The 19,457-nt window shown below is 37.7% G+C and overlaps 1 protein-coding gene across 2 annotated transcripts in view; it reads left to right on the top strand.

Moving 5' to 3' along the window:
• The first annotated feature begins 1,221 nt into the window (after positions 1 to 1,221).
• RBPMS (RNA binding protein, mRNA processing factor) overlaps positions 1,222 to 19,457 on the top strand; it is a 1,623,413-nt gene continuing 1,605,177 nt past the window's right edge. Inside the window, exon 1 of one of the 2 annotated variants that reach the window (XR_006363155.1) lies at positions 1,222 to 1,809. Coding sequence is in view for 1 of the 2 variants with exons in the window: in XM_044059084.1 (XP_043915019.1) it covers positions 1,747 to 1,809 (63 nt within the window). In the remaining variant the exon portion in view is untranslated. The remainder of the gene's footprint in view (positions 1,810 to 19,457) is intronic. The other variant, XM_044059084.1, reaches the window with a different exon arrangement.

Consider the following 19,457-nt stretch of genomic DNA (forward strand, 5'->3'; position numbering starts at 1 on the left):
CAAAAACTGAAAGCTACTACTAAATAATAATTTAAAGAGGGCAAGCCTCTCTACCCTCCTGATGTGGGGGCAGCCCCCACACTCCCAGTGTGTATTATCATACATTTGTTAACCAGGTAAGCCCACTGGATACAAGTACCCTTTTCGGGGGCAACCTGGGAGCAGAAGCACTGTCAGGTAAATGGCTTGTTCAGAGTCACACAGTAGGTAAATCAAACCTTGTACCCTGGGCTACAGGAATACAGGAAGCAGATCATTAACAAATTGGAGCCTTGCACTAACTGCAAAGTCACACAAACTCTGTAAAAACTGCAAAGGTTGGACTCATCTTCTCTCTATCTTCTGAGTCAACATCAACTAGGAAAATCACTGAAGCAGCACAGGATAAACTATAAGTTCCTCTCTGGCAGATGGTGAAATATGTTCCCAACATGTTCACTCAGGGTTCCATAATAAGGCAATTAATTACCAACGGCCATCCATGCATTTACCCACACACACACCTCTTTAGCATTTCCATCATCCTATATTAATTTTAGTATTGATATTTGAAAAAGTGCTAGGGTTTAAAAAAAACACATGCTAATGTCAAATATTAAAGTCAAATGTTTTGTATTTTGCAATTCATATGTCGTGGATCTACATCATTTACCTTACTGACTTTCTGAACAATCAGAACCAATAATAAGAGGTGTCTCTAACTTGGGGAGTCTTAGGCATTTTTTTAAACTCTTGCCTTAATTTCCTGAAACAATATAAAAGGCTAAATGCAGTACAAACCACTCTCGTGCAGTGCCACTAACTGGAAATGAAATGTTATCCCCTTGGAAATAAACTCACATCGCGTTTTGAGGCTCTGCCTGTGTACCGCTAAGCATACTTCTTAATAAGTTTTTTGCATTGTCTAATGCTTAACTGCATGGTCGTGCAAAGATGCTTGCATAGGAAAATATTCCCTTAAAACAGTATTTTAGTACTTGAAGGGTCAACTGCTGAAAATGAAAGATACCTTTGCCTTTCTAAAGAGTACTGTGACAAAATTTTGAAAGTTGCGTATATTTTAAAACGTTTGAGTGACTGTGGTGCTGAGTGCAAACAACTGAAGAATTCTGAGTACAAAGCATGTCATGTCTACATTTTAGAAACGCTGCCATCATTAGTAAATGGGCAAATACGATTACAAACCACGTTTAAATAATTCCACTTAAACTCCTGAAACTGTTGTTGCCAGCAGACGCAACTTTCACTATTCCTATATGAACGGTGGCATTTGACATTTCTAAAAGATCTAATAAGTATATATGCGCTAAATGATAAATTAGCGTTAAAGCAGGACACAGCGGAAAACATTAACCGTGCTCCAGTAATCCTGCCTTTAGTCCCAGCCGCTCATCCCTGGCTCTGGCTCCTGCTCCTTCCCTGCTGGCTCTGGCCAGCCTCCTACTCTGATGTCATCGCTCATTGTTGGATCCAGGGAAACATCCTCGCTCTTCACGCATATTCGGGTCTCCGAGGTGTGTGCATAGTCTCTGCACCAGGAGGAGACAGCTTGTGTCCGCTCAGCATCCCACTTACTGTAGGTCTATGAAGTAAGTCAGAAGGAATAAAGTCAAGAACCGCTCGTTTGTGGCGTTCCACTGCCCGGGGGTCAGTCTGCGAGGTTCTTGCACTTCCTCATTTGTTTGCTACAGCTGCCCCCTAAAAAAAAAAAAAAAGTTTGTAAAGCTGTGGGAAAGTGCGCCCGAAATGAACAGCAATAAACCTGATAACGAAAATGGTCAAAATAAAGCTAACATGTTGGATGAAGAGGTAACTGTTCACTGATATAAATGTTAAGAGATTTAACATTTAGTTGTTTCTAAGTACTTGCGAGATTGGGAATTTGGTTAAACTGTTCTTTTTGTTACTGCTTGCTATCACCTTTAGGTTTAATTGAAGTAAACACTTGGACATCAACTCGGCTAACTGTTCAAGTAGTCCATGGGTGGAGATGAAGTGTTCTGGCAGATTTGTTGTTGTATTTTAAGTGAATGGCAGCTAGCGAATAATTTGGCTTTTTGTTGGGCTTTTCTCCAGACGTCTGCTTATGTGAAGCAGTTTTCAGGTTGCCCTTATGCAGCTGACTTCTAGTTATTGGAAAGGTGGGCTAGGTGTATATGCTAAAGGTGTATACAGACTTTTTAACAATGTGCGTTTGCTTCCTGTAGCGCTCGTGCGGTTGGCATGCAGACTACAGTGCATTATGGTTAAACTTGACGTTTCTGAAGTAAACTCTTGTGGCTTGTTTCCAGAGTTTTGCACAGTTTACTGAATTCAAATAATTCCTAGTAAATGGTGACAAGGCCTTTTAGAGCAATGTTTTGTTCTTAGCAGAAGCAGTGCTGTTTGAGTTAACCATTTTGGACTCGTAATCCTGCTAGGGAAAAAGTTTTCTTGGCCCTTTTTTAATTTTCTATTTTGAATGGTGACGGTGGACTGTTTTCTAGACTGTCTAATTCTTTTGAGTGTAAACTACTGTACTTTTGTCCCAAGCCGGTGTTATGTGTTCATTTACAGGGATGCGTTATAATTTCCCTTGCATTTCCAGTGTTCTAATGTTACAACTGCATATAATTTTCTAATATATGTTGCTCTGCCTTATGAAGAAAATTAATTGTATAATACACGAGTGGTGTGTACACAAAATATCTTTATAGTGATACTAGCTAAAGGGCACTCTTACTTTCTCACTTGCTTCTATTTGTTAATTTATGATGTCGTATGTTTTAATTCTGGTTGTTTATAATAGGCATGGCAAGAAGTACCTTCAGTTGAATAACTACAGAGCGCAGTTTGTGTGGTTATACAAGGAGCAACAGGAAAATTAATTGGGGATGAAGGCCCCAAGTCTGGGACACTCATTATCCACTGGTAGTGCTGCGGTAGCGTTGTTGCCTCACAGTAAGACATTGTCCTGTTTGATTCTCAGCTAGATCGTCTTCTGTGAGGAGACATGCGTGAATGGGCGTACCTTCGTTGAAGGTTGTGCGTCAGAGCTGGCGACTCGGCACGTAAAAATCTACTGCCAATCATTAGCGGACCGGAGTTCCGCTGTGGCGACTCTTAACCGGGAAAAGCCGAAATACACAAACAACAACATTATTATTAGGAACTACAATAAAATATTTGTTATAACATATTTTGTGATGAATAAAAAGCCGGTAAGTGTGATTATTAGGTTGTTTAGGGCACACTGTTTTGTTACAAATCACAACTGCTATGATTTCAGTGGAACACCCAGGGATGTTTCTGAATATTTAGGAATTAGCTGCATGCTCTTTGTTTAGTCACCCATGAACATTGCAAATGAAATTATTAAGACAACAAGAAGTCAAGCATTTTTAAATTATTCCATCTTTTGTACAGTGGAATCAGTAACTGACAGGTAAAACAGTAAATGTTCTGCTCCTTCAGTTGCATGTGAAGTCAGTCCTTTTACTTGAGCATTTTCAAGCAAGTAGTACAGCATGAAGTCCCAGGAAGAGATTTTGCAAGGTGCAACAGGTACATCTGAGCATCTGTAATGCCTGGCCTGAGGCATTTGAAATGTTTACGAAAGTGAGGCCTCTGTATAAAAAGGTAAATAAGAAACACAGATTTAAAGTGCTAAATATAGATTCCAGTGTAGTTAGTGAATATTGATTCTTGCATGGCTATACAGTTAGGTGCTATGTAGAAGATACACACTGGTCCTTACACAAGTTGAGACATTTTGTTTGTTGTATGACTTCACATTGAGAAGAGTGAATATAAGGCAGTTATTTTGCAGTGACCCGAAATAGTGTCTCCCACATAGCTATATGAAATTTTAATTATACCCATTAACTGTGAAAAGTATGCGGTGGTTAAAAGTGATTGTAGGAAAAAAGTCTGAAGCAGGAAGAGTGCATGCTTATCATTTCTGCCCTCTTAGGAAGCACTTGTGTTACCACTGGACTTTTGGCATTTATAGTGTTATGCAGCAATTTAATCATACTGGAAGAGAAGTGTCATTGCTTCCAGTTCATCTGTAAACTGTTTTATCTTTTTGGGCATTCAGGACTTGTGGCACCACTGGGGTGTTCTGGTCAAATTTATAAAATTCAGTGCTATTTAGTCATCACTCACAAATTAGTTCAGTGCAACTTATAATGATCACTCTTCTATTAATGTTCACTTGTATGCATTCACCTTTGTTCCATGTACAAACAGAAATAAGAATTGCATGACTTTTACCTACTCAACTGGATGTTATATGTGGCCCATTTATTTTGAATAACTACAGAAAATAGTATCTTAAAAATTTATGAGTCTATTGTCATGTATGTGAAGTATTTTTAGATATAAAATCATATTTCTAATGTATCTTCTTGCTGCTTTGAGTAACGTTGTTCAGAGACATCAACAGTTGTCGCCTTTGAAGGATATTATTTAGTGCTGCAATTTAGCAACTGAAAGCAGAAGTTCAACTTTTCTGTGTTCTGTCACTATGGAGAAGAAAGCTGGAAATTAACATATAAGACACATTTCAAATACACTTCATACATAAAAAAATACAGAAAAAGTACTCACTTTGTTTGGGCACAGTATACTTACTACATGATTACATAAAGTATTTTATTTCATTTATGAGAGACCAGACAGTACCCCAGTCTTTGTGTGTAATATATGTATTTTTGTGTGTATTATATGTTTATTTGTTTATTTATTTCTATTTGCTAATGTGGAAAGTCTGCCTGGACACATACCATTTTCAGTAGAGGCCAAGGGAGAAAATCCCTTGTCTAAGCTAATATAAATAGCCTTAATAAAAGTAGTAAAGAGCATGCATAGTTTGTTAAATTCACAATGCATATACAGTAGATAGTGATTAGACACTACACTATAAACCCATAGAAGAAGCTGGAATAACTTGTCATGGTATGCCATGATAATACTATAGATAATGTAGAATCAGTGGTTACAATCTCTTCATCATAGTGACAGGGTCTGGGATTCATTTCTGGCATGTAGAATATGTATGCTCTCCCAATGTCTTTGTGGGTGTTCTCTGAGTACTCCCTCTCCATTTCAAAATGTGCAAATTGATTGGCTATTTATTTACTCCTGCCTTTATGGGTCATTGTTAAAAACTGTCTGAGATCCAGTTTGTTTACACAGTCAACAAATAAATCAGTTAAAATTAAATTAAATAATGCCATCAGAATAGTATACTCATATGATGTAATGCAGTTACATCAGTTGTATTAAAAGTAAAAAAGTAAGGATTTTCAGACTATGTAATCATGCCAAGACAGTATCTAATTATAGTTCTATCTAGCTATAATATATAATGTTTAAATGTTTGTGTATGTGTGTGTGTACATGGATATGTGTGTGTGTGTGTGTGTGTGTGTGTGTGTGTGTGTGTGTGTGTGTGTGTGTATGTATATATATATATATATATATATATATATATATATATATATATATAGTTCTATAGATAGATCTATAGGTAGATACATATTGATTTGTGTGTGTGTGTGTGTGTGTGTGTGTGTGTGTAGTATGCAGGAATGACCACAGCAGGGTTAGCCACCAGGCAGTGTGAGTACTGGCTGCAGGTCATGGTCACTGTTGATATGATATCATGTATAAAAATGAGGAAAAATGGGTTCATGGTGATTCAGATATATATTCAAACACACACACACACACACACACACACACACACACACACACACACACTTGTCGTAGATATCAACAAAAACATAAGTATGACAAATTTTCAAACTCTCGAGATTAAGAAGAAGATGAATTAGTTACCTGTAGCTGGCGAGAACATCAAAAGCAGAAGGAAGAATATAAGTTATGTAAAGGCACTTGCTACAGTTGTAATTTTAGTTTGTATTAAAATGTTAGTTTAGAGCACTTTTATTTTTTTAATTCTGATTTTAATGTTCTCAGGTTGTTTCTTGAAGTATACAGAAAAATAATGTCAACTTTATTTTTCCAGTTAAGTTGGTTATGCATGTCAACATTTGGCTTTTTCGTTGTTTTAAAACTGACTCGTGTGTGTGTGTGTGTGTGTGTGTGTGTGTGTGTGTGTGTGTGTGTGTGTGTGTTAGTGTACGTGTGTCTATATTTATATATGTATATAACTTACGGATAACATGCAGACAGAGAAACACACACACACACACACACACACACACACACACACACACACACATATATGTCTGGCATATATATATATATATATATATATATATATATATATTTATATATATGTATGTATATAAATGAAATGTGTGTACATATATATATATATATATATATATATATATATATATATATATATATATATATATATATGCATGTGTGTGTGTGGTTTTGTGTGACTGTGATTTAGATCACCAAAGTAAAGATTAGATAAGTGGCATTTAATTTTGGCAAACTACCTACATAAAAGTTTAGCAAAAATCAACTCTTTCTAGTTTGTAAAACAGTTTTTGCTGTTTAAAATCCACTGGGAGAGTTCTTTCTGTTTTGAGTCATAGTAATGCACTATATAAGTACTATGCAAATAAAGTTTAAGAATATAACCTGGATATATTTAGTGAAAGTATTTTTAACAGTGGTTTATTCTAGAACAGTACCAGTAGAGGGCACTGTCATAAACAGGCTAAAGCTGTACAGTTACTGTTTTCCTTCTACAGTATTCAGTACTTCTTTTCAGCATTAGATTTTGCCTTTAGCCCTCCATCCCACTTTTCAAGTACCCAATTTTATAATGTCATGGGTACCCTGTGGATGTTGTAGTGAAAGGCCTTGCCAACCAGTTTCCAATATTTTGTATAATCTTATACCCTGTGTTTAACATGTGGTGTGACCTGCAGCCTTGAGCCCATTGCATTTGTGAAGACAATATAGCCATTTCGCCAAAAGTAGAAAGTGGATTTTGTCATTTTGGTTATGACTCAATATATCAGGTGGCTGCCCACAGACTGTTGTTTGAGTTCTAAATGTATTATTTTGATATTAGTGCCTGTTCTCTTTTTCCAAGCCGGTTTTGTTGTATGCTTTGAAACATTCTTGCATCTGAGCTATGTTGTGGAAGGTTTAGAGTGTACACTGTTGCAGTGTGGGTACACATGTGCTGATGGTTTGATATCTCATAACTTGCTAGTGTTTGTGATGACAAAAGAAGTTCATCAATATTGCAGTGTCTTCTGCTAAGAATTTGAAGGAAATGAAATGAGTCTCAAATGTTGAGTAGGAAACGTTCTCAACTTAACTAAAATTTTCTTGACTTGTGTTGTTCAAGCAAAATTCTGTATATCCAGCCAGTTTCAGACAAGAGCGCATACTAGCACAGAATTATCTTTTGACTTGATAAATGTATTGGAATTGAACTTGTAGTTCTAAAAGCCACTTAGGACCAAAAGCATTACTAGATTTCAGTAGTGTTATTCAAATGTTAAAGATTGTAAACTGTGATTAAATGCCATGTAAATGCACACCACACCAGCACAGTACAGTTAAGCATGATTCTGTGTCCTATACAACTTAGAGAAGGTGTGACTTAAGACATTACTCATGGAAGTTGAGTACTGTGAAGTGTGTCACATTAAAGCTATAGAAACGGCTTTTTGTTTAACTGGAAAAATTATGTTTGCACAGCTGCTGTCTACAAAGGAAAATTATCTAATTAACAGACTTGCACCTAACTTGCAGTGGTAGCTAAGATTCCAGTTTGCTAGGTGTGGATTTCTATTTTGAGGGTGAAGACGAAAGGGATTTTTTAAGGAAGCTTGTGAAATAATTCCTTAAATAGTGCCTTAGAGTAACATGCATTGCATGTTTACATTTGTTCTTCTTTACAAATAAAAAAAAAACAACATCAGAGGGAAAAATTGTTAGGCAGAAAAGTGCATGGATGAATACTGGAAGTGTACAGTCCAGCACTTAGCTCAACCAACTTGTCTGTCTGAAGATGAATTTGTTAAGCATGTTGGGTCAGATGTGATGAAAAGCTTTTTAAATTAAAAACAGCCATTTCTGTCCAAGGTTATCACAAATTCATTTTCTTTCTCAGAGGTTTTGTGATCTTGGGCACATCTCCCACATCGAGGTGTTGAGGGGCTTACTTCCCACAGAAAAAAAACAAAACAAAACATGTGTTTATACTTTGTTTCTGATTGCAAACCCTTGGTCAGTCACAGTCATCAAATGCTGTTTTAGGAAGTTAGCATTCACTACACTGTCTGATATTCACGTCTGTGCAAAAACTTGATCTGGTACTAGTTTCCACATGTTGTGATTACAGGATGTAAAACTTATTTAATTTTTGTTGTTCTTTTATGAAGTTGTGTGAAAGAAAATTAATGGGTAACACACTCTTGAAAAAAGTTTTTTTTTGCCTGTGTGTACAAAAATGTAGTCCAATGTCTTTGTGGAAAATAGCGAAAATGTATTAAAAATATGTGACAAGCATGAGGATTCATCAGATATCAAGGTAACTGAAACTTGGAGTGCATATAGGTAATCTTAACATGGTTGTACTAGATTACTTAGGTGCAAATGAATATTTATGAACCTTACATAGGGGAGTTTGAATTTTAGGCCTACACCAATATTACTTTAGCCTATGCATTGATAACAAGATTGCCATACAGGATTTTAAGTTAATTTGAATAGATTTTTATACCATTTAATAGATTAGAGTATTTTTCAGCAGTTTGAAATAGCAGGATACTAACGATACCCACACAGTTCCTAAAAGTTCATAGACCATGGACCAAACATGGCCAGTGAGTCTTGACAAACAGTGTGAAATATAAAATGGACTAGAAGAACAGTTATGACATTGTTTTGTAAATACATCAACATGTAACTATATTATTTTGTAAGTACATCAGCAAGTAACAAATAACTTACATTTTCTTACACTACTAATAGTGTTATTACTTTGATAAATAAGCACAGACAAATATACATATTAATGTAGACTTGTGAGGCCTGATAAGGACTGATTGATACAAACAGTCTACCCGTTTCCTTACCTGTTAATATTGCTCTGGTCCTTGAAGACATACTATTGTATTTTCCCATCCTCATAAAAAATGGCTTTCAGTCTGCACATTCCTTCAATGGTACTGGTCCAACAGTGTCCTTCAGCCTCTTCTGTTTGTGCAAAGCTTGTTCTCAAATATGAATGTCCCATATTGCCCTTACAATTCTCTGCTTTTGAAAGATACTAATATCTTGGACTTGCAGATTTCCTTAAGGCATGGACATCTTTCCATAATGATCCTTCTGTTATCTTTCCTACAGGGTGTACATACTAATTTATCTTAATCTCTCTCTCTCTCTCTCTGTTTCTCTCCCACTCTCTTTTGGTATAGATACTGTTGCAATTTTATTGTTCAATCTGAATAGCTTCCATTTGGCCTATCTTTATTTAGACAGAATTATCTGGGCTGTACACAGTACAACAGACTAGGTTTCAGAAACTTCATGTAGGGAGGGAATGTAGCTTCCATTTTCTATTGGTTCCATCACTCTTCAAATGCATCATATTATCTCTGTGTCCTTGCCAGCGCTTTTTTTGCACTGCTTACTTACTTTTAGTTTATCTGATATAACTACCTGTAGGCCTCCTCCAGTTTTGCTTTAACTGTCATTTACTTATCAGCACTGTATACAGGTTAAAATAATCACTCACTTAATACTGTATTTAAAAAAAAAAAAAAACAGATGATGGAATGGATGATGATGTAAGTTTAAAAGGAAGAGCACAGAAGCAAGCCAGGAGAGTAACAAGGAAAAGATAACTGCAAGTATAGAAAGATTTTAAGGAATAGTAAGATGACGGGGTGGCAGTATTTCCATGAATGTCACCAGATATGATAGAAAACTACTCATGGGTTATTTCAGGGCTCTCAGCTGTTCTAAAATGCATGAACTACAGTGGTTATGGTTATGTGGTATGCACCAGTATCCTGTGCCCCCACAGCCTGCATTCCAACAGTATTGCAACAGCAGGAGATTTTCTGATCGTGATGTTCTGTAATCTTCTTAGCAAGTTGTATGTCTTGTTACTTTTTTGGAATCTACCATACTTCCATCTCTTCAGGAAATAATATTTAGGACTTGCTCTGGATTCCTGCTTAACCTTTACATCAAACACTATGCTGTCTCAATTCATACTATGCTTCAGAATCTCCCATCTCCTAAACCTTATAGCACACTGCCCCAGCGAGAAGCAATCTTAATCCCTAAACTTGGTGTAGTGATTGCCCTTCCTCTGCTTCCATTCAGCCTATAATACTAACAAACTACAGATTAGTGAAACCAAGATTTGTAGATTTTACATATGTCCCCTTATCTGATCCTATAAAGCATCGTTGTGAAGCACAAAAGGATATCAATATGTTGTTTCTATTGCACAGAGCTACCCTATCTTTTTTAAAAACCTGAGATATGGTTATTGCCCCCATTGAAAATAAAATTGCCTTTTCGAGATGAAAATTACTCCCTATGAAGTTCAGATGAGGAAGACCTTGTCCTAGTCTACCCCTTTCATATCAGCCATAGGAGAAAGGGTCTTATTGGAAATGAGCACTGCTACTTGGAATAACATCCCAAATTAAGTTAGAAACCAACAAACTTTGGGATCCTTTAAAACTGCATTAAAAGCTTCCCCTGAAAAGGATGCCATCTGCACCGGCTTTCATGAAATTGGTTAAAATTCAACTACTTTTTCTTTCCAGAAGTTTTATAGGTAACTAATTTTTTATAACAAATTAATTGCTTTACTCATGTCATTGTTGAGATGCACTAAGATTTAATTGTAACTACTGTATTTTTATGATGACATTTCATATCATTATTGCATCACTGTTTCTTTTCTTCTACAAGTTTTAACTGTACTTGATCTGAATATCCTGATTTGGTATTTTCTGCTTTCTGAATATTGGGTCGTTACTGAAAAGGATCAGTAAACCAGTTCACCTACCTGGTTAACAAGTAAAAATAGAAATAAAAACTGGTCCAGTGTTATATTACATGCCGCAGAAGTTGGCTATTGTATTTCTGGTGAGACCAAACTTCATAGTTTCCTGCAAGTGAAATCCATTCAACCAACAGTTCCTAACAGATGACAAAAATGTTTCCAGCTCACCTTCCTGACAATCTCCCTGCCCAAATTTCTGATAACTGTGCAGTATGGAGAACCACTCATGATCAGCTTCTTCTGTCAGTTTTTTAGCAGAATTTTAAGTGTCATGCGCATGCACGATTCTTTCCTGAAGTGGTGCTGAGTACATGTGACATATTAGCTGACTGATGATTGTAGGTGTGGAAAGTAGGGTGGCAGAGCCTGACTGTTATGTGGGAGCCCTGAGAATGTATGCTCCTAAATATCCAGGTAGTCCATGCTCATGCTTTTAACCATGAATACTACTTTGTATTTTATTTTGATGACTTAAAATTTAAGAAAGGTAATTAAAAACCAATACACCTATTAATAATCAGTGCTGGAGAAACAGAACTATGAAGACCACAGCTAAAATAGGTACTGTTTGTTTGTGACGCTGCCATCACATTGCTGCCTTGTTTTGCAGTACCTTCATCATTAGTTCTCTGGGACTTTCCTAACTGATCATGATTCATTCAAATAGCTGCACTCAACCCTGGCATCCTCCTTACAGAAGATTACTAGCATAGTATGTACTTGGTGCAACTTGCACTGATCTCTGTCATTGTGGTAAAGGGAATTCTCCATCTGTTACCAACTGAGTAGAACATGATAAATCAGCCACAGAATGAATTAAGTTAGGTAATTTGCTTTGATGATTGCTTTACATATGTGGAGTAAAATAACATTTATGCATTTCAGTAAAGCAAATGTATGTTCTCTAACAGTAAATGAGTTAATGAAAACAAAATTGTGACAGAAATTATCCAGTCTCTGGAAAGAGAATATTTTTGTTAGAACTGTAACAGTAACAGTAAGCTATGTCATCATATTGATGCATAATATTTTATCATTCTGTTTTCAAAGGAAGTGTTCTACCTTATTGGGAAAAAAGATTAAATACCACTTCATCAGAACATGTTTGAATACTGTTCATTTATTTATTTACTAATTAGTTTTATTTAGGTTTATTAACTGGAGTCAAACACTGCAAACAGTAGAAAACTCTAGTTCAGTTAAGCAGGCTTAGGTAGCTAACTTCTGAGAGATGTATTTCATAAATGTAATACTGAGTTTAGTAACACTAAGAGCTTAGATAACGTGTAGCACAGTGACAGCTTCTGTACTTCAGCGGTCATACTCACATGTCTCCTGTGGCCTTCAGTTCTTGGAAAAATGATCATTAAGATAGTCTGTGACAGCCAGCTATGTGACCCTGACAGAACTATGTGCAGTTTCTAGAACTGATATCCTTATATCGATAACATTTCTCATGTCTGTTTAACATTAACTGTACATTAGATAATGTTGCCCATACAATATACTTTTAGAAATGAAAATGCATTTTATTACAGTCCTAGTAAGCAAGTAATTAAAGTGCTCTTATGGAAAATATTAAAATATTCTTACTTTTTGTAAAAGACAACTGGAAACAACTTGAAAAGCTACAGTGAATCGCCACTAGAAAAAAAAAATTATTGCAAAAACTCAGAAAGGCTTCAGAAACTGCTTTTGCATTCTGGTTCATATCAGTTGCTTACGGGTGATATCTGCCTGACAGGTTTTAAATATTGCGCATATAAGCTTAGAAAGTTGCTACAACCACAGATTTTGTGTTAATATGCTTTTTCTGAAGAATGTTAAATCCGAAACTCTAAGTGTCTGTTATTTAGTGACTTCCATACTCAATGAGCTGCCAAAAAATCGCACATTTTATGAGGTACAGACCTAAAATATGAGACAAAAATCTGAACATTCTGCAAAATTCTAGATAGCTGAGAAGTATAGGGTTGGCAGGGGGCAGCCTTTGAAGGCATGGGGAATGGGTGTGTCTGGCAGGTAGGAAGCAGTTTGCCCAGAATGGTTAAGGAAAAAAAAAAAGCATTTACTGAGAAAGTCACAGGGTCATGGAACTCAATGCCAGTTTGAGCTGTAGAAAGAAGAATATACAAGATTAGAAGATGATGTGTGTGATGGAAACAAGAACAAGGAAGATCTGTTATTGAATTGTTAATAGCATCAGTTGTGTAGTGGATGTGTAGCTCCTTTCTTCTTCTTCTTCTTCTTCTTTCAGCTATTCCCGGTTAGGGGTCGCCACAACGTATCACCTGTCCGCTCATGATTGGCAGTGGATTTTTATGGTGTCGAGTTGCCAGCCCGGCACCCAACCTTTCACACACACACACACACACACACACACACACACACACACACACACACACACACTCATACCTAGGGCCAATTTAGAGTGTCCAGTCCACCTACAGCATGTCTTTGGCATGTGGGAGGAAACTGGAGCACCCAGAGGAAACCCACGTGATCACAGGGAGAACATGCAGACTCTGCACAGAAGGCACCCCAGCCGAGGACCGAACCAGAGAACCTCTTGCTGTGAGGTGGCAACGCTAACCTCTGCACCACTGTGGCTGCCCTATGTGTAGCTCCCTTCCTTTGGCTAAATTTTATGTTCACTTTCTTGAAGAGTAAACAGAGCAGATAAGGCATTCTTTACAAAAAATTAGCCTGTTTGAATTGCGAAAATTAACACTAGAACTTTGGGGGTGGTAGTCGGAGTTAGTATTATACTTCAACCTACTATATATAAGATGAAGGGAATCTGCTAGAATTGGAGGAAAATATGGGCTTATCTGGAAAGCACAATAATTTATTTTACCAGCAGAGCAGTAGACCTTAAGCAGTGTCACTTTACATGCATTGCTAAATAATTTAGAATGCCACCGTTTTATGTCACAATAATGACATCCAAAAAAATATGCAGCCACAATATGTCCCACCTTGCCCTCAACAATTCACAAAGTACTAAAATTGATATGTTTGCTCTACATTCCAAATTTTCAAGGCATACTTGCAGGAATTCTCTGGCTTCCATCAACACTAAGCTCTCATTCTCATGCCAAGAGAGCTAAGTCTCTATGATGTCCATATGTGAGTCCAGTGCAAGAAAAAGGTCTTTCCTTAGTCCTGTTACTGCTTGAACAACCTGAAGCTGAGTGCACATGTCACCATTTTGCTAGATAATGGTTCTAGTGCTGAAAGGTTTTGGTTGATTTTCCCTTTGCTTGATACACACTGGTCCTTACACAAATTGATATATTTTGCATATTTTATATTTGTATACACACACACACACGCATATATATATATATATATATATATATATATGAGTCTGCTTTGTTTCGTTGAATCTCATTTCACTGAATTTCATTTCACCCCGACCACTTTGCAGAAAACTCAAATTACTGAAAACTCATTTCACTGAATCTCATTTCACTGAACTGCAGTTAATATATATGGCACTGTGTAGAGTACTGTAAGGCAAGTAAAAGGTATATGCCCTTTTCCCCACTGTAGTGCGATCCTGGAGTTAGTATATATAGTTAGGGGGGTGGGGAGCACAGTCCCCCTCATAGTTTGAGTACATATTGTCTTCTGGAGAGAGTTCGTCATTGGTGTTGTAATTATGCATGTCTATTGTTTAAAATGTATTGTTTTGAAGTTTTTGGTAAAATACAATATAACTTGTAAAATCAAAAATTCCCGTAACAGAACCCAATAAAGGCTGTCCCACAAAACGTCACTGTCAAAACAAACTTTTCAGTCCGATGTTGTTAAAACTCACGAAGATTTAATAAACGAATAGCAGGACAATTATACAAAATACATAGAACTTTAGTTAAGCGCTTTCATTTCCTCAAACAACGGAAACTTCTTCAGAACAAACTATCAACAATCTGCCAACCATATATACTGTGTGGTTAATTGGTCTAATTAAACTTTTGGTTCACATCCCAAACAGGTTTAAAAAGGTTTAAAAAATGGTACAATTGTTACTACTTGGACCATATACTTAATGTATTTGCCATGTAATAAACACACTAAATATAAAATTTTAAAAAAGTAAAATATTAGTAGTATATTTAGTATGTTTATTACACGTCAAATACATTAAGTATATGGTCCAAGTAGTAACAATTGTACCATTTTTTAAACCTTTTTAAACCTGTTTGGGATGTGAACCAAAAGTTTAATTAGACCAATTAACCGCACAGTATATATGGTTGGCAGATTGTTGATAGTTTGTTCTGAAGAGGTTTCCGTTGTTTGAGGAAATGAAAGCGCTTAACTAAAGTTCTATGTATTTTGTGTAATTGTCCTGCTATTCGTTTATTAAATCTTCGTGAGTTTTAACAACATCGGACTAAAGAGTTTGTTTTGACAGTGACGTTTTGTGGGACAGCCTTTATTGGGTTCTGTTACGGGAATTTTTGATTTTACAAGTTATTTTTTCCCGTTTTTCCATTAACTAAAATACAATAAAAAACAAACAAGGTGGTGAGCTATGACCCCCACACCCTCCCTAACTATGTATACTAAATCCAGGATCACACTACAGTGGGGAAAAGGGCATCAAACTGGAACCTTAGTTTGAGAGACAGCCTTACAGAACTATCTGCAAATATATAGAGCTGAGTATATTTTTCTGTATTATTCTGTATTATAGAGCTAAATTGTTTGCTTAGATATCGGTCGTCTTACTGCTCTGCAAATATATAGAGAACAGTATATATATTTTGGCTGTATAATTTGCACATTCCTCACATCTGTGTTGAAACTGTCCCCCCCCCTCCCAGTTCTTGGTTGTAATTTAAATTTGGTGGCTTTTGCAGTGCCCGCCCCACTATAGATTTGATCTAAGACATTCCCCCAGGCCCATCTCTTTACCGCATTATACCTAATAAACCCTTTCTGCACTTGCTTTTAGTCCTTTTTAATTTAATTACATTTTTTCAAACTGTGTGTGGACTAATATTGCTACATGTTCAAGTGTGCCAGCTTGCACTGCATGAGAATTGTATTTACTACTGCTTTTGCTACTTTTCTGAAAAAAAAAATTCATCTGCTTTTACTGTACTTGTGTTTCTTCCTACTTTATTTTGCTTTTGCGCCATCTTAAAAGTACTCAATTGTATTTATTACTGCTTGGTGTAACTCATTCTAAGCCTTTTAGTTTAAACACTTGGGCTTCAGACCAGTCGTTTTACATTAAGAAGGTTTGTGGTCTGCACTGTAGTGGCAGAACAGGTAGCTTACATCCTTCTAAGTTGGGAATTGCTGATTGAGGGCTCAGTGTCTGTTATTCTTAAAGTGTATTAATTCTGGTTTAAGCACTTGGGCTTTCAGGCCAGTTATTTTACATTTAAGAGGGTTCGTGGTCTGCACTCTTGTGGGAGGAGTGGCTGGACTCTACCCTTCTGAGCTGGGAATTTCTGGTTAAAGGCTTATAGTGCATGCATATCTGAACTGCTTCTTACTGAAATTGGTACACCTTGTTTGCTGTAGCATAGACTAGATCCAGGCCTGCTGAATCTAGCTTTGTTTGTATAACTTGAGCACTAATCCAGGCATTCTTTAAAGTATTCAATTGTATTTATTACTGCTTGGTAGTAACTTGATTAAAGTGTAGCTATCATTCTAAGTCTTTTGGATTAAGCACTTGGGCTTCAGACCAGTTGTTTTACATTAGGAAGGTTTGTGGCATGCACTGTGGTGGCAGGACAGGTAGCTTTCATCCTTCTAAGTTGGGAACTGCTGATTGAGAGCTCAGTGTCTGTTATTCTTAAAGTGTATTAGTTCTGGTTTATGCACTTGGGCTTCAGGCCAGTTATTTTACATTAAGAAGGTTCGTGGTCTGCACTCTTGTGGGAGGAGAGGCTAGACTCTGCCCTTCTGAGCTGGGAATTTCTGGTTAAAGGTTTATAGTGCCTGCATATTTGAACTGTTTCTTACTGAAATTGGTACACCTTGTTTGCTGTAGCATAGACTAGATCCAGGCCTGCTGAATCTAGCTTTGTTTGTATGCTTGTTGTTTGTTTGCTTGTTATTTCCCTGGAATGCTAATTCCACCTAAAACATGGCTTCTCAGCGCTTCTGTGGATCCCTAGTGATATCTGCATTGCTTACTGTACTTATTTCCTTGTTTCACTTGAAAGAAAGTTACTTTTTGTCATTTTTGCATTTAAGTTACCTGTAACACATTGCACTTAAGTTACCTGGCACTTGCTCACTAAAGCAATTATATAAGTCAGCACTAAAAATTAAAAGCACTACACCCTCACTCCCCATTGGCCCTTGTTTTCAATTATAAAGGAATTCCCAATATTATTCTAGCATGTCCAAAGGTCAGTTGTCAATCTCTTCTCCGGTCCAGCTGGTGAATCTGGGAATCTTGAGGCAATGTTACAACTGCCTCATGTACACAGACAACCCTCTCCTCCTCCCAACAAATTCCAACACATGTGAGAGATGCAACCATATAGCCAAACTGGAGGCTAAGCTCTCTCAACTCAGTACTGGCATAACCAGTCAGGAGGAGAAGGAAACCACACTCACTACAATTCCAGTCTCACATAGACCTACCACGACAGCAAACCAAACACATAATCACACAAAAACATACTCGGAGGCTCTAAATAAAGATCTGCCTAAGCAGCAGAGACATCCAAAGCAGACACCCAAGCAACTGCTACCCCAAAACAAAACACATGCAACACATATCTCACAAAGCCAGTGTGCCAAACAGTCACAGCCTTTAAGGCTAAACAACACACCTGATACACTTGTAATAGGTGACTCTATCGTCAGGCACACTGACGTCCCGCTCACCAGGCTGAACAAGGAGAGGGTCACGGTGAGCAGCCTGTTGGGCGCTAGGATCCGCCACATAACACAAGCACTCAGGTCACTCCAAGGCAAGTACAAATATGACTCAGTCATTGTCCATGCTGGTGTGAATGACCTGAGACATACCAACCTGGACTACATGAAAAGAGACATAGAGGAGCTCTCTGAGCATGTAGCCCAGGCCGGTATGACCCTGACCTTGAGTAGCATCTTACCCTCACCAAGAATGATGCCATAATATGAAGACAAGATGATCAATTTCAACAATTGGCTTAAGTACTGGTGTCATTCAAAGGGGATCCAATGCCTGTCAGCCTGGGATGATATGCTCGACAAGCCACGATGCTTTGCTAGGGACAGCTTGCACCTGTCACGCCTGGGCTTTCAGATATTGGCAAAGGCTCTTGCTACCCCCATAGTGCCTTTTTTAGGCAAGGCTCAAAAGACAAACCCACCTCCATAGGTATCACAAGGGATAAGAAACTAAGAGTAATGCTATTCAACGCCAGAAGATGCATGCCAGAAGAACCTCAAGATGCATGCACACGAAACTCTCCTTAGCATGGAGAACATCGATATCTGTGCAGTAACAAAAATCTGATTCAGGGCTCCCGAGAGCACCCCAGCAGTACCAGGTTATACCTCATACCATGCTTTTCGGCCCCAAAACTTGGACCGAACCACAAAAGGAGGGGGAGTATCGATATTCATCAAAGATACCCACACCTCCAGGTTGGTGGCAAAGCACGAAGCATCAGAGACTATCCATGTGCAACTAACAGTGGGTAAAATGCCTTCCAGTTTATAGCCTGCTACAGACCACCCTCCCAAACCCAGGAACCCCACTTGGCCTTCCTGAGAACACTGGAAAATATGAAGGTCTCTCCAACCACCATTATATTGGGCGACTTCAACTACCCAAACATAGACTGGGAGCATTACTCTAGCTTCAACACCCTAGCCCAAAGGTTCCTAGAATTCATAAACTCAAATGCTATGGAACAACTTGTTACCACTCCCACAAGAGGGGAAAACATACTGGACCTGATCATCACCAACATGGGGACTCTATGCTCCAGACCAGAAGTGTATCCCTCACTGGTAAGATCAGACCATAAACTGATCTCACTGGATATTTACATCCCGACCCCACCCCATGCCCAGAAAACCACAGTGAAACACTTCTCTAAAGCAAATTTCACACTCCTCAAAACCGAGGTGGAATCCTTCAAAGCCCCCGGGCCTGTGGAAAATACGGCCCAGACCGCAGACTTTTTTATAAATGCATTCTATGAACTCCTTCAGGAATGCATGGATCATGCAATCCCAAATAAAACCAAGACCCAATCCTCCAAAGGCAGACGTCCTATCTGGTGGACCCCAGCCATAAACAAACTATACAATAGAAGGAGGAAGCTACTACATTATAGAGCAAAATCCCAAAAAGGGAAGGCATCTCTGATCAGTATTAGCAAAAAACTAAGGGCACTCATAAAATCGTCTAAGGCCAGCTTCGAGAGACAAATTGCACAGGACACTAAGGATAATCACAAGGCTT

The sequence above is a fragment of the Protopterus annectens genome, chromosome 17.part0, assembly GCF_019279795.1.
Source record: "Protopterus annectens isolate FY-2018-M chromosome 17.part0, PAN1.0, whole genome shotgun sequence".
NCBI classification, from domain to species: Eukaryota; Metazoa; Chordata; order Ceratodontiformes; family Protopteridae; genus Protopterus; species Protopterus annectens.